The sequence below is a fragment of the Eleutherodactylus coqui genome, chromosome 7, assembly GCF_035609145.1.
Source record: "Eleutherodactylus coqui strain aEleCoq1 chromosome 7, aEleCoq1.hap1, whole genome shotgun sequence".
NCBI classification, from domain to species: Eukaryota; Metazoa; Chordata; class Amphibia; order Anura; family Eleutherodactylidae; genus Eleutherodactylus; species Eleutherodactylus coqui.
The window spans coordinates 155208733-155222256 of NC_089843.1; the positions used below are offsets into that span (position 1 = coordinate 155208733).

General features: G+C 41.9%; 1 protein-coding gene across 1 annotated transcript in view; it reads right to left on the reverse strand.

Moving 5' to 3' along the window:
* Positions 1-12292: 12292 nt before the first annotated feature.
* Positions 12293-13524, reverse strand: part of ZGRF1 (zinc finger GRF-type containing 1) — a 63729-nt gene continuing 62497 nt past the window's right edge. The window contains exon 30 of the mRNA XM_066573841.1: positions 12293-13102. Coding sequence (XP_066429938.1) covers positions 13097-13102 — 6 coding nt within the window. The 3' untranslated portion in view covers positions 12293-13096. The remainder of the gene's footprint in view (positions 13103-13524) is intronic.

The following is a 13524-nucleotide window of genomic DNA, read 5'->3' on the forward strand; positions in this document are numbered from 1 at the left end:
AGAATCAATGCGATTCTCCGCTCGTAGCGGGCAATTTGCAGCAGCCCCGATTCTCCGTGGCCAGCCTATCTATTAGATAGGGCTGACCGGCGGAGATTCGGCAGTGGCTCCTGCCCTCGGGCGGCGGCTCCCGCGGCGGAGATCTGCCACGGGACTTCGCAACACCCTTGGACAGACGGCCTTACAGATACAATGAGTAGAAACCTATATGATATGTTTCATATTTATTTGTTTAGTTGTTTGTTCAACAACTATTTACAGTCCTAAGTTTGTTTTTACTAAAGTCCCCCCTGCGAGGGGTCTTCTTCAGCCCTCTATTATGTAAAGTTATGTAAAAATCAAATAAAAACTTTTGAAACAAAAACAAAGTAAAAAAATTGGTTTGTGTCGCCATATTCTGAGACATATAGCTTTTTCATTTTTCCATACTTTGGGCTGCCTGAGCCCCGTATGTTTTCTGTTCTTTTGGAATGTTATTACCCTCAGTAAGAAAAACATAATAATGTTGTAGATATGATACCTTTTAATGGGTAACAAAATGAAATTATGTTACAGCGAGCTTTCGAGACTACCTGGGATAACCAGCCTGTAGTTTTGGCGTACATACGACTCTTTGGTTACTTTTTATTCTTTTTTTGGGGGGAGACAAGATTAACAAACAGCAATCTTTTTTTTCTTTAATGCATTCACCATGCAGGATAAATAATACAATATTTTCAGAATTCAGACTTATATGGATGCAGCAATGCCAATATTGTTTATTTTTTGTACGATAAATATGAAAACTGAATGCTTGAACTTTTAGTACATTTTATATATACAAAATGTAACCTTTTATATGGCCGTCTGCACACAAATGCGGGGGCTCGCAGCGGAATCCGTCTCTGAGCGAGGCTGGCGAGCCCGTGCACCTTCTTTTCCTGTACTGCGGTGACCACAGACGCTCGCCGTTAGTCATGCGCAGTACAGGTTTTTCTTAAATATTTGTTTTTCCCATGCCGTCGCTAGGCGGTGACTCAGGTACCCCCAGCCTATCCGCAATGTCAACTTCAATGGAATTCGTCTGTGTGGAGTCTGCACAAAAAAAGAGAATGCTGGGATTTTAAATCCACTCACAGAAATCGCTATCCGCTGATGTTAGAGGGCATGTGAATGCTCTATTTTTTCAATGTGTGTGGATACTGCAATTGAAATCCAGTCGTGTGCAGCTGTCCTTAAACTTTTTTCAACCAACAAGAGAATTTAATCTTGCAATTGCTTGTACAAGTCACTGCAGTACCTATATTGCAGTGTATTGTGCCTACACTGTGATGATAGTGTATCATTTGGTATCTTATGACTGTGTAAAGCAGTGAGTGATACAGAAAGCCCCTGTCTGTCTAAGCAATTAGATGTTGATGCAGGGATCTGAGTTATCTCCAAACTGGACTGCTGTAGGCGAATCTGACCTTTTAATCTATGTAGAACGCCCAGTCTAAGGGAATTTTCATGTGGATCCATGTGTGAATTTTGCCCTAGTTAATGGGACAAAATGTGTGCGGCCTTCTGACACAGAACCTGTTTAACAATTGTCGTAAGTTCTTTTTTCACCAAGACATGTGTCAAAATCTGCATGTGGAAAAATCTGTACCGTTTGAACTACCGCACAGATTTCCATAGCATTCACTAGACTGCTAGAATAGAATGGATTTTGCCTCTGATGTTGAGACGGAATCCGCACCAAAATTATGCCATATGTACCAGTGCCTAATGCAGCTCAACTTCATACAAGCCCTTTCAATTTCTGGCGTACATATCAGGAAGAGCATAAATATGCCTTATGACTCTGCCATTTAAAACATTCAGTGCTATGTGTCAGTTATCACCGTAGCACTGCAATACTGTTATGTTCATGGAACTAGCCTGAAAAAGAAACACAGCTCTGTAGGAACACGCAATTGAGGCATTGAGGTTATCTCGGTGAATGACATTTGCCATCTACTGGCTAAAAGTGGTAATGCAGTAGCAAATATGTTCTTCCATAAAGGGGTTTTCCGATAGTTTGAAATGATGGCAGATTGCTAATCACCAATTAGTTAGGATCTACTTACTGGGAGTCTCAGTGATCTCAAGAACGAAGGGGCTTTAGATTAAATTTCTACATTTAAAGAGCCCCTTCGATTATTTTTTTATTCAATCACTCTGTAGCCATCCCCTCAGTATCTATAAGTGAGCTAATGTTACATTTGTTAGTTATTGCTTTCTATCTAAAACTCCTGCCCTTTTTCATAGAATCATAGAATTTTAGAGTTGGAAGGGACCTCCAGGGTCATTGAGTCCAACCCCCTGCTCAGTGCAGGATTCACTAAATCATCCCAGACAGATGTGTCCAGCCTTTGTTTGAACTCTTCCATTGAAGGAGAACTCACCACCTCCCATGGTAACCTGTTCCACTCATTGATCCCCCTGACTGTCTAATATCTAATTTGTGTCTCCTCCTGTTCAGTTGCTTCTAGTTTTTACTTGTGCAAATGAGAATAGGGCTGATCCCTCTGCACTGTGACAGCCCTTCAGATATTTGTAGACAGCTATTAAGTCTCCTCTCAGCCTTCTTTTTTGCAAGCTAAACACTCCCAGTAGAGATGAGCGAGCATACTCGACCGAGTATTAGGGTGTTCGAGATGCTCGTTACTCGTAACGAGTACCACGCGGTGTTCGGGTTACTTTCATTTTCTTCCCTGAGAAATTTGCGCGCTTTTCTGGCCAATAGAAAGACAGGGAAGGCATTACAACTTCCCCCTGCAACGTTCAAGCCCTATACCACCCCCCTGCAGTGAGTGGCTGGCGAGATCAGGTGTCACCCGAGTATTAAAATCTGCCCCTCTCGCGGCTCGCCACAGATGCATTCTGACATAGTTCAGGGAAAGTGTTGTTGATGCCGGAGCTGCTATAGGGAGAGCGTTAGGAGTATTTTAGGCTTCAAGAACCCCAACGGTCCTTCTTAGGCCATAGAAATCGCAGATCGCACCTATGTGCGATCTGCGATTTCTGTTCTCTTCTCTATATGCGCTCAATGGGGCCAGCGATCGCGGGATGAATTGTCGGGAAGGGGTTAAATATATAAGCCCTTCCCTGCAATTCATCCAGAAATGTGTTACAATAAAAATATATACCGGCGTATAAGGCGACGGGGCGTATAAGACGACCCCCCAACTGTCACCTTATACGCCGGGAATACAGTGGAGCAAAGAATAAAAATCATTACTTCTCCTGGCGTTCTGCGCCGCTGCTGCAGGCTGTCGCTCCCTCCTGGTTCCCGGCAGAGCATTGCTTTCTCTACGAAGGGCTTTAAATCCCCGCCTCCAGAAACACACGTGCCTTCAGCCAATCACAGCCAATGACAATGATGTCATTGAATGGCTGAAGGCACGTGTGTTTCTGGAGGCGGGGATTTCAACCACTGCGTCCAGAAAGCAATGCTCTGTCGGGGACCAGGAGGGAGCGACAGCCTGCAGCAGCGCCGCAGAACACCAGGAGAAGTGAGTAATGATTTTTATTCTTTGCTCCGCTGTATTGCCGGCGTATAAGGTGACAGTTGGGGGGTTGTCTTATACGCCCCGTCGCCTTATACGCCGGTATATATTTTTATTTTTACACATTTCTGGATGAATTGCAGGGAAGGGCTTATATATTTAAGCCCTTCCCGACAATTCATCCTGCGATCGCCGGCAGCCCATTGCTTTCAGTGGAACCTGCTGTATTGCCGGCTCCATTGAATTCAATGGGCAAACATCGTTCTTCTCTGCCACAGCTGTTACAGCTATGGCAGAGGAGAACGATCTTTATGCTGACAGTGGGGGGGGGGGGCACTCTTGCCGCTATTGTGGCTTAATAGTGGGACCTGGGAACTTGAGATGCAGCCCAACATGTAGCCCCTCGCCTGCCCTATCCGTTGATGTGTCGTTCCCATCACTTTCTTGAATTGCCCAGATTTTCACAAATGAAAACCTTAGCGAGCATCGGCGATATACAAAAATGCTCGGGTCGCCCATTGACTTCAATGGGGTTCGTTACTCGAAACGAACCCTCGAGCATCGCGAAAAGTTCGTCCCGAGTAACGAGCACCCGAGCATTTTGGTGCTCGCTCATCTCTAACTCCCAGCAAGATCCTTTAACCATTCCTCATAGGACATAATTTGCATATTGCTCACCATCTTGGTAACTCTTCTCTGAACTTGCTCCAGTTTGTCTGTGTCTTTTTTAACTTGGGGTGTCCAGAACTGGACACAGTATTCCAGATGAGGTCTGACTAAGGAAGAGTAGAGGGGGATAATTACCTCACGCGCTCTAGACTCTATGCTTCTCTTAATACATCCCAGAATTGTGTTTGCCTTTTTTTGCTGCTGCATCACACTATTGACTCATGTTCAGTCTGTGATCTATTAGTACACCAAAGTCTTGTTCACATGTGCTGCTGCTTAGCCCATTCTATATGTGTTTTGTTTTCCATTTTTTTTGCCTTGCATTTCTCCTTGTTCAATACCAGTCTGTTAATCGCTGCCCACTGTTCAAATTTGTCCAGAATGTTTTGAATCCTTTCTATCTTCTCCACTGTTAGCTATCCCTCATAACTTAGTGTCGCTGGCAAACTTGATCAGTTTCCCCTAAATTCCCACCTCTGGATTATTTATAAAAATGTTGAAAAACACTGGGCCTAGATGGTCATGTGATCTCAATTCTGACTAGTTCAAATTTACTTGGGGTTATGGGATCATTTCTAGTCAAATTCTCATTTTTTGTGATGCTGTTACATGGATCTACCACAGAACCTGCCTACAAGGAGACACAGGCACTGGTTACTGATAATAATCAACAGCTCATGTCACACAGGTATAATAGAGGAGATCACAGCTCAGCCTCCTGACTGTATACTTATGATATGTAGCTTATTTAAGTATATAAAGTAATGTTAATTAAACTGTCCCGCAGCAGACAGAAATGGTATAGCCCCTAGCTAATGTTTTGCTGATACATCATGGGATTGATGTGAAAGTAAAAACATCAGCCTCAAGATGGAGCCTGATATGCATTGGACATAAGGCTGCACTGCAGGGAAGTGGCTGGAAAACACAGACGAGACCTCAAGAGTATGACAGGCAATCAGTTGAGGGGGGCAGGCATGGGAAAAAGTGTTTCTGCCTGTGGCCCTTTAAACACCAATTCATTTTAGGTCCAACAATGTGGACTGATTAATTTTTAAAAATATTTTTAAAGGTGTTCATTTTCTTATGCAGAACTCCAAATCCCCTACAGAGTAATTTGGTAAAATTACTGGTTGTCTGCAGTCACCACTATAATATCTTTGGAGGTTACTGAAGATGGTTTTATTACGGAGTTCAATGTATAAATGTATTCAGTAAGCTCAAACTAGCAGTGGCTGCAGGCAGAGTTTTATCCTTTAATGTCTATGAAGGAGATTTGTGGCTCTTGTTTATGAAAACAAAAATTCTTTTTCAACAAGTCTTATAAAATACACAAGTTTTCCTTACCCTCTTATTTGATGCAGTATGCTCCAGTTTATGTCTGTATGTTCTGAGTTTCCAGGTGGTCTTCTCCATTTTTCTCTTGTTCTGCTTTCATGGAGAGGGCGTGCAGCAAGCCTACCAGTAGTTCACTGTTCTGTACTTCCTTACTCTTACTTCCCATGCTGCATTTGTGGTCCAATAAGCAGGAAGACCGTACCCGAATTCTCACTTCTCTGCCTTCCCAGGATGATCGGGCATTTAACCCTTTGCAATCCAATTTTGGATTCAAGGTTTCCTAGGGGGTGGCTTTCTCATTCTGCCATTGTACAATGGCGCCATCTGCTCGCTAGAGCCAGTACTGCGTTATGTGACATGCTGGAGAGGTTCCCCGACAACAAAGCGGCCAGTAATCTACAGTAAGAATACCCGGCCGGACGTCTTCCGACATCGGAGCTGTACAGACTTCAATCAGAATGTCTTCAGACGTCAGTAGATTGGAAAGGGTTAAGAGATATTCGAGCCAAATGGTTAGTAAACCCACTGTAATGTGTGTGTAATGTGCACACACACACACTGACCTACACACTGTAACAGCAGGAAAGGTAGAGACTGTGGGGATAGTTATCACAATGTCTGCAGATCTGTTAGCCTGCAGCCTGTAAATGCATGTGAGCTGCCTGCGAAGAAAACCCCGCCCCTGTTGCTATGGAAACATCCCAGTATCCATGCTACTATGGAAGCTCGGTATATAACAACAGATAGGATTGCAGAGAAGCTGGAAGGGAGACCCCTAGTGGCAGCCACATGTGATTTACAGTGGTATATTACAGAAACAATGAAACTAAGACAAGCTAGTAGATGAGCAGAAGTTGTCTGAAACGTTAGTGCCCTTTTAATGATTAACATTCATTTTAAAGGAAAAACTTTTGTAACTCATGGTGTGCATGTATGGCAGTGGTATTAGGAAGACCCACTATGTGCATTGTGAGGGGATTTTCAGGGAATTGTGGCTTGCTAAACACGTCTATGGCTTGACACATGTACAATATGTGCTAGTATCTGTGCACGGCTGGTTTTATGGGTTTCTTCTCCCAAACCTCCAATGTTCTCTACTCTTCCAGTTGACATTAATTAATACAGGCATTCATGAAAATAGTGTATACTGGGCAAATATTTCAAAAGGGGAACTGACAGTTCCCCTGACACGTCTGCTTTAGTAAATACTTATACTCCTCTTGAAATAAGAAATATGAAGCATCTTTTTTTTTTCTTTTAGAAACCATAAAGATAAGACATTTACTAACGTCCTCCCTCAGTTCAAGCACGATTGGTCCAGCATGTCATGTGACCCATCATACACTACTGAGCAACAACGATGCTCCATCTTTTAAACTAAACTGTTCTCTGCTACACAAACGACAACTACGCTAATGTTTTCCAAATTACGTTAAGTGGTTACAGCACCCTTCTGTCAGCTTTCAGTAGTGCAGCGATGTTTCATGAGTGCCGTACAGTAATAATTGTACATAGGCTGTAAGCCTGGCTTAGCATGATGAAGAAAGGTCATGTCTTCACTTTCCAGCACAAGAACTGGTCCTAAGGGTTAAATTGTTCAACTCCAACCCTCTGGAGGAAAATACTACTTTACATCAACAAAGGCATAGTACTAGGCAAGTATCAAGAAATCACACACAATGGCTTCAGCTTGTCCCGCCACCACTTCTGCAAGAAAGGGGACTCTCCAAGTTTAGAAGAAAGCTCTTTGTTTGCCTGAACTTTGCAAGGTCTGAAAATAACCACAGAAGTTTAGGTGTGTTTATAGTCCTTGGTGACTATGAAAGAGCGAAGACCCCACAAGTAGTGCGCCTGGATAGCAACAAGTCTTTCTTTTTCTAGTAGGTCAACTGGAAAGAAATATAAGGGGGTATTGTAAAAAAAAGCACACACAACAAAGGGAAATCCTGATTTATGTTCTACCACATGAGTGGTAAGTACACTAAACACCCTTTAGAAGAACAAAGAAGACTATCCTCTTCAGATACAAATAAGTCATTAGATATATGGGATTTTTAATGGGATGTTCAATAGCCAAATGCAACTTATAGGAGGCATGGACACTATGTATTACTACAGTTCACTCTTATACTCAATACTTACTGTAGTGTCAGGCACATTCAAGACTTTTTGGGCCAACCAGTAGAATATATCACGTTGTTTCCCTCTTATTCTGAAGGCTATAGTAAGAGTTACTTTGCAGAATACTCTTCTGTGACCATCAAAGCAAGTGAATGATAAAACATGGTATGGTCCATCCTCGCTAATAGAGAAGATACAAATATACCGAATATCATCCACAATGGTGAAGCGATACATTTGTATCACTGGTCTTTGCCTTTCTATGCACACACATCTGCATGGATCGCTCCTTGTACTACAGTAATATAGAGAGATCCACTATATTTTGAGCAACCAAATCCCCTCCTTTCCAAGTCCAACAATCAAAGATAACCCTCCAAGTGCGTTGTTAAGATTAAGAAGACCGGTCAGACTACGCTTTATTATATTCCTCTCATACTACAAAGATGCATAGAAAAGAACAGCCTATTGTGCCGGAGCTCTAGCCTGCAAAAAGGGACATTGGCCATCCAGGCAAAAGTGGGAGAATGAGAGCACTAATCACTGATACAGCAGACAAATACGATTACCAGCTCGGAGCCCTGAGTCAGAAAGTCTCATAGACTTTAAGATGTTAATCCTCGGCATAATCCTTCCTTTGGCGTGTAGGAATAGTGCAGCCACAAGAGTTGTTTTGTTATTTATATTGGCGTTTAATAAAACTCAGCCAGTGGTGAATGGACTGCCCACTCACCAATGGTAATTAATTCCCCATTTCAGTGACCCAATTGTGCTGAGATAGAGCAGTGGGCCAGTGGCAGTGCTCCAATCCCTCTTTGTGCTCTTACACTGCTCTCGTGCTCCGACAGCTATGGAAACTCAATCTTTTCATGTCTTTCAGGGAGTTTTCCTTGGGCATCTTCGAAACTTCAAGGATGCCTTTCTTTTCAAGGCATCACAGAAAAGCTGTGCTAGCTTGACCACCTCGGCTGAATATAATGATTTGGCTGAAAGCCTTTTGGGGTTTGAGCTACGAATAGAACGAGAGGAAGGGGATTTGTAGGCAGCCATCCAAGTTCGGCTACTCCTTACAAATAAATACACATTCGTTGCCATTTAAAGACGTATTACAAAGCACGGTCCACTCCACACTATGGATTTAGGTTACTACGCTTGCTCGGAGCCCAGACTGCTGAACACAGGTTATTTCCAGCAGAATGACAATTTAATTTCACAGATACCCCTGCATTATATGTTAACACGCAAGGCTCCATTTTCTGGTAAAATCTCAAGACTTGCTCATAGGACCCCCTGCAACTAGAAATTGGTGGTCAGTAAGGAGATGAGCATAGCAATGCGTACGGGAGCATGGAGTGCATGACACTACGGAGACTGATGTTAGAGTGGAGTGGGAGCTCTATGGCAGAGCTCTGTGCAGCTGTTTCTAGGGGTTAGTATGACTGTAAGGGTTTGGTCATATGAACGATTTTCCCATGCAAGTTCCGTCCGATTGCGAACTCACATTGGGAAAACAACCCATTGATTTTAATGGATTAATTCATATGAGTGATTTTTCACTTGCACCGATACTGCGAGATCAAAAAATCTCTGCATGTCCTATTTTTGGGCAATTTGCAATTACAATTCTATTCGTTCAGTCATGTCTAACTGTTGGATACTCTGTAGGCCGGTCCTCTCCAGGCTTCTCTATTCTCTATGGCTGCTTTTAATTTCCAGTTGTCCATTCCCGCATCCTTCTTAATGGTGTCCAGCCAACGTGTCTTTTGTCTTCCCCGTTTCCTTTTCCCACTGATCATTCCAAGTAGCATCTTGTTTTTCCAATGAATTTGCCCTCATCACATGTCCAAAGTACATCAGTCCCTGTTTAGTGATCTTGCCTTCCAGGGACACCTCTGGGTTGCTACAGTCCAGGACAGCTTTGTTGGTGACCCTAGCTGTCCAGAGGATTCGTAAAAGTTTTCTCCAACATCACAGGTTGAAAGTGTCAATGTTGCTTCTGTCTGCTATCCTCAATGTCCACATCTCACAGCCATATGTTGCAATCGGGAAGCTGATGGCTGTGATTAACCTCCATTTGATGGTGACTGAGACATCGCTCATTATTTGCTATGGGATTCAAAAATATAAATTGGATCGCACTTGCATGTTAATGTGATTTTCACAATTTTTATGTGTCAGATTTATATTGAAAACTTGGTGTCCTGTTCATGAAGTGACATGCTCTTTTTCGGACTGATTTCAAGTTCTTCCTCAAAAAGTAATGGTGAGCAGTGTTATGTGACTTCTGGTTTTGCTAAGTATGGTGGGCTGGATACTACAAAAGTTCTGTATTGGGAAATACAGCGCATACTAGCCTACATATCACTACTTCACCCTTCAAATGTGCCAACTTGGTACGACTTACAATTGTGGCACAACATTTACAACCACACGAAAGTGAATGGGAACCAAGACAGCTGTGAGGCTTTTGGCTGTTTTCTTACAATTACATCTATTGGAGTATGACTCAAGATGACTCAAGAAGGGAAGAGTCGTGCAGCAGAAGTGACACAAGTGCATTGTGCATGATATGCAATCTAATTTTATATATATTACACACACATACACACATATATATATAGATCTATGTATATAGATATATATACACACACACACACTAGCTGATATACCCAGCTTCGCCCGAGTTAATTTGGTACTGGTGTTTATCTGGTGTTCACATGGAAAATCTTATGAAGTCGTGGTTACTTTAGAGATACCAAGGAAAAAAATATGTTCACCATTTTGCATGGTTCTTGCGTTACCCAGGAAACACCACGTGGAGGTAACCATGCGACAATTCCTTTATATAAAATGACATCGGGAAGTGAGAGAATTAGATTCCGTATGTAAAGTTTGGACGCTAATTCTTTTGTGCTTAGAATTGAATAATCTAGTTGGGACCCATTAACTTTTCCTATTTATGACATAATCAATGCTCGTGCCAAATTTCAAGTTTCTATGACATTGGGAAGTGAGAGTATTAGATTATGTACGAAAAATTTGGACGCTAATTGTTTTGCGCTTAGAATTGAATAATTGAGTTGGAACCCATTAACTTTTCCTATTTATGACATAATGTCTCGTACCAAATTTAATGTTTCTATGACATCGGGAAGTGAGAGAATTAGATTATGTACGTAAAATTTCAACACTAAATCTTTTGCGCTTAGAATTGAATAATCGAGTTGGGACCTCTTTACTTTTCCTATTTTGGACAATCTATGCTTGTGCCAAATTTCATGTTTCTACGACATCGAGAAGTTGAAATTAGTGGCGAGTCAGTCAGTGAGGGCTTTCGTTTAAATATATATATATATATATATATATATATAATATGCATTCTGCTGGGCTTGGCCTCATGTAAGTTACTATAGTATCTATAGATATACTGGAAAAGATTAATCAAAACTGGAGCAAGGGAAAAACAGAGCGTTTGCCGATAGCAGCAAATCAGATGCAAGCTTTCATTTTTTACAGACCCTTTGGGGAATTAAGGCAGAGACATGAGTGGTCGTTATGGTTAACTGCTTCACTTCTCCCTTGTAGTCATTTTAATAAATCTCCCTCTCTATGTATATTTCCTATATTTTTAGCACATACAGGCAAATTGTGGTAGACATCGGTGAGAATCCTGAAAAGTCTAATTTGTCCTGCTGCCTCCTCTATATCCATGACTACTTCTAAATTATTTAGCAGTGTCCAAATGCTTAAAAACAGAAATAAAACTAAAAAGCACACGCATGTTTGGAAACAGACTTTGTTTAAAGACAAAAAAAAAAATAGAAGAGGAGGATACCGCGAATCTCTATACACACCCCAGTCACAGAAAGCGTATGAATCAGACTAACAAAATACTGAGTGGACCATATGGCCATGGAAGCTCGTACTGCCTACATTTTCCTACAGACAAAGAAGGGATTGAGAGTTGAAGGCAAAGAGAAAAAAAAACAACTTTCTGGCTGATGAAGCTGTTGTCTGGATGCAATGATCCCACATCTCAAGGCTTTATTCCGGGCTCCGACGGAGACGTGATATGTCATATGATTAGCATCTTTCATATTTACAAGGGTAATAGAAGCTGCTAGACTTTAGAAAAAGGCGAGAGAAAGAAGGGGCATATGCTAAAATGGATTTAGCATTTGAAAGAGAGAAAAGAGATTGGATAAATACACTTAAACGAGGATTTAGTTTTACTCCTGTTGAGCTCTAATGGATTGTTGATTGAGATTTTAAGGCACTATACAGAGATGTCAGCAGTAATTTCAATGAGATGATTCAATGGCCCTAGATTTCATTTTTATTAATTTCTAAGCCCCTCGCTTCAAGAGAACTGAACTAAATTAATACATTAAAGGCACTTTTCATGGAAAAATCCCCCCCCTCCAAATATAAAAACACAAAGAACCGCGAGTCCCTGCAGTTATTATTCATTTCTCTCCAAATCGAACAATAAATAACATTATATTGAGCTTCACTGTCATTCCTGATCTGTAGTTCAAATTACAGCTGAAAGCTATAATCTTTTACTATAAAAAAAAAACTGCCTCCATGCGTTAATAAAACTACACAAAAATAGCCATACAGCTATACGCAAGAAATACTCTGATGCCATCTAGTGTTAATTGTACGGTTTATTTATCACATGTTTCTGAGGGCCTGTATACATATAAACATACTTACAATGTAAATAAGGTTAAATAAATATGATACATTTTAAGAGAATTCTCAGCCAAACCCAATAAGTTAGTTATTATGGTTTAAAAGAGAATAGTAAGGCTGGGTTCACACAGGGCGGATTTGCCGCGCGGAATTTCGCCGCAGCAAATCCGCCTGCGGACGCTAATCTCGGGATTAGCCAGCCATGTGGACGAGATTTCTCAGAAATCTCGTCCACACGGGACGGCCAATCCGCTGTGGTAAGTCCGGCTGAAACCGTGGCTGCAGCTGCCGCAGCCACGGTTTCAAATGATGCAGCATGTCTGTTTACTTTTCTTTTTTGTTTATTTTCGTCGCGGCCGAGCTCTCCTCTATGGAGCGCCGGCCGCAACGGAAAAGCAAGCGGCCGGACCGCCTCAAAGCCGCCGCGGCTTAAACCGTGGCGGTTCTCCCAGCGGAAGTCTCGCGGTTTTTGCTGCGGCCAAACCGTGAGATTTCCGACGGGAATACGCCCTGTGTGAACCCAGCCTAGATGTTCCTGGGATGGGCCAAGTGGTTGATATTATGAATCTCCATATGTTACTAACAATAAAAGAAGAAAAATAGATAATTCTGGTAAAAATATACTCATTTCAGATTTACAGGTTTACAACATAAAGCGTGCTGCTGATATGTACTAACATGGCAAAAGGTCAAATCACACTGGATTAGCTTCACTTTGACATGGATCCAGTAGTAGTAGATTAAAGAGTCTTCTTCAATCAGGTCTGTCAGAGAGATGCAAGTCAAAAAGTCATACATTCATCTAGGAAGATAGCCGGATAACACATGAACAACAAGAGCAAATGCAGCCTTACAAAGTGGTGCAATAAATTGGATGTTGAGACCTCTACTGCCATCAGATGGACTAGACTTTCACTGCTGATTATGGATATTCTAAATCTTTATACAAAAGTATATGGTTATTGTACTACAGAAATTGCTATGGCTTAAAGGGGTTTTCTAAGACGCATGATGAAATATCCTCGGCACAGGTCATCAGATCAGTGGGGTCTGTTGCTCGGAACCCCCTCCAATCAGCTGTTGAAGGGGACGGGGCACATGGGTGAGTGCAGCAGTCTCCTCTCAGACATGTGGTGTTACATTCATTACTACATGGCTTGTAGGAGCTCAGTCCCAATAGGATTAA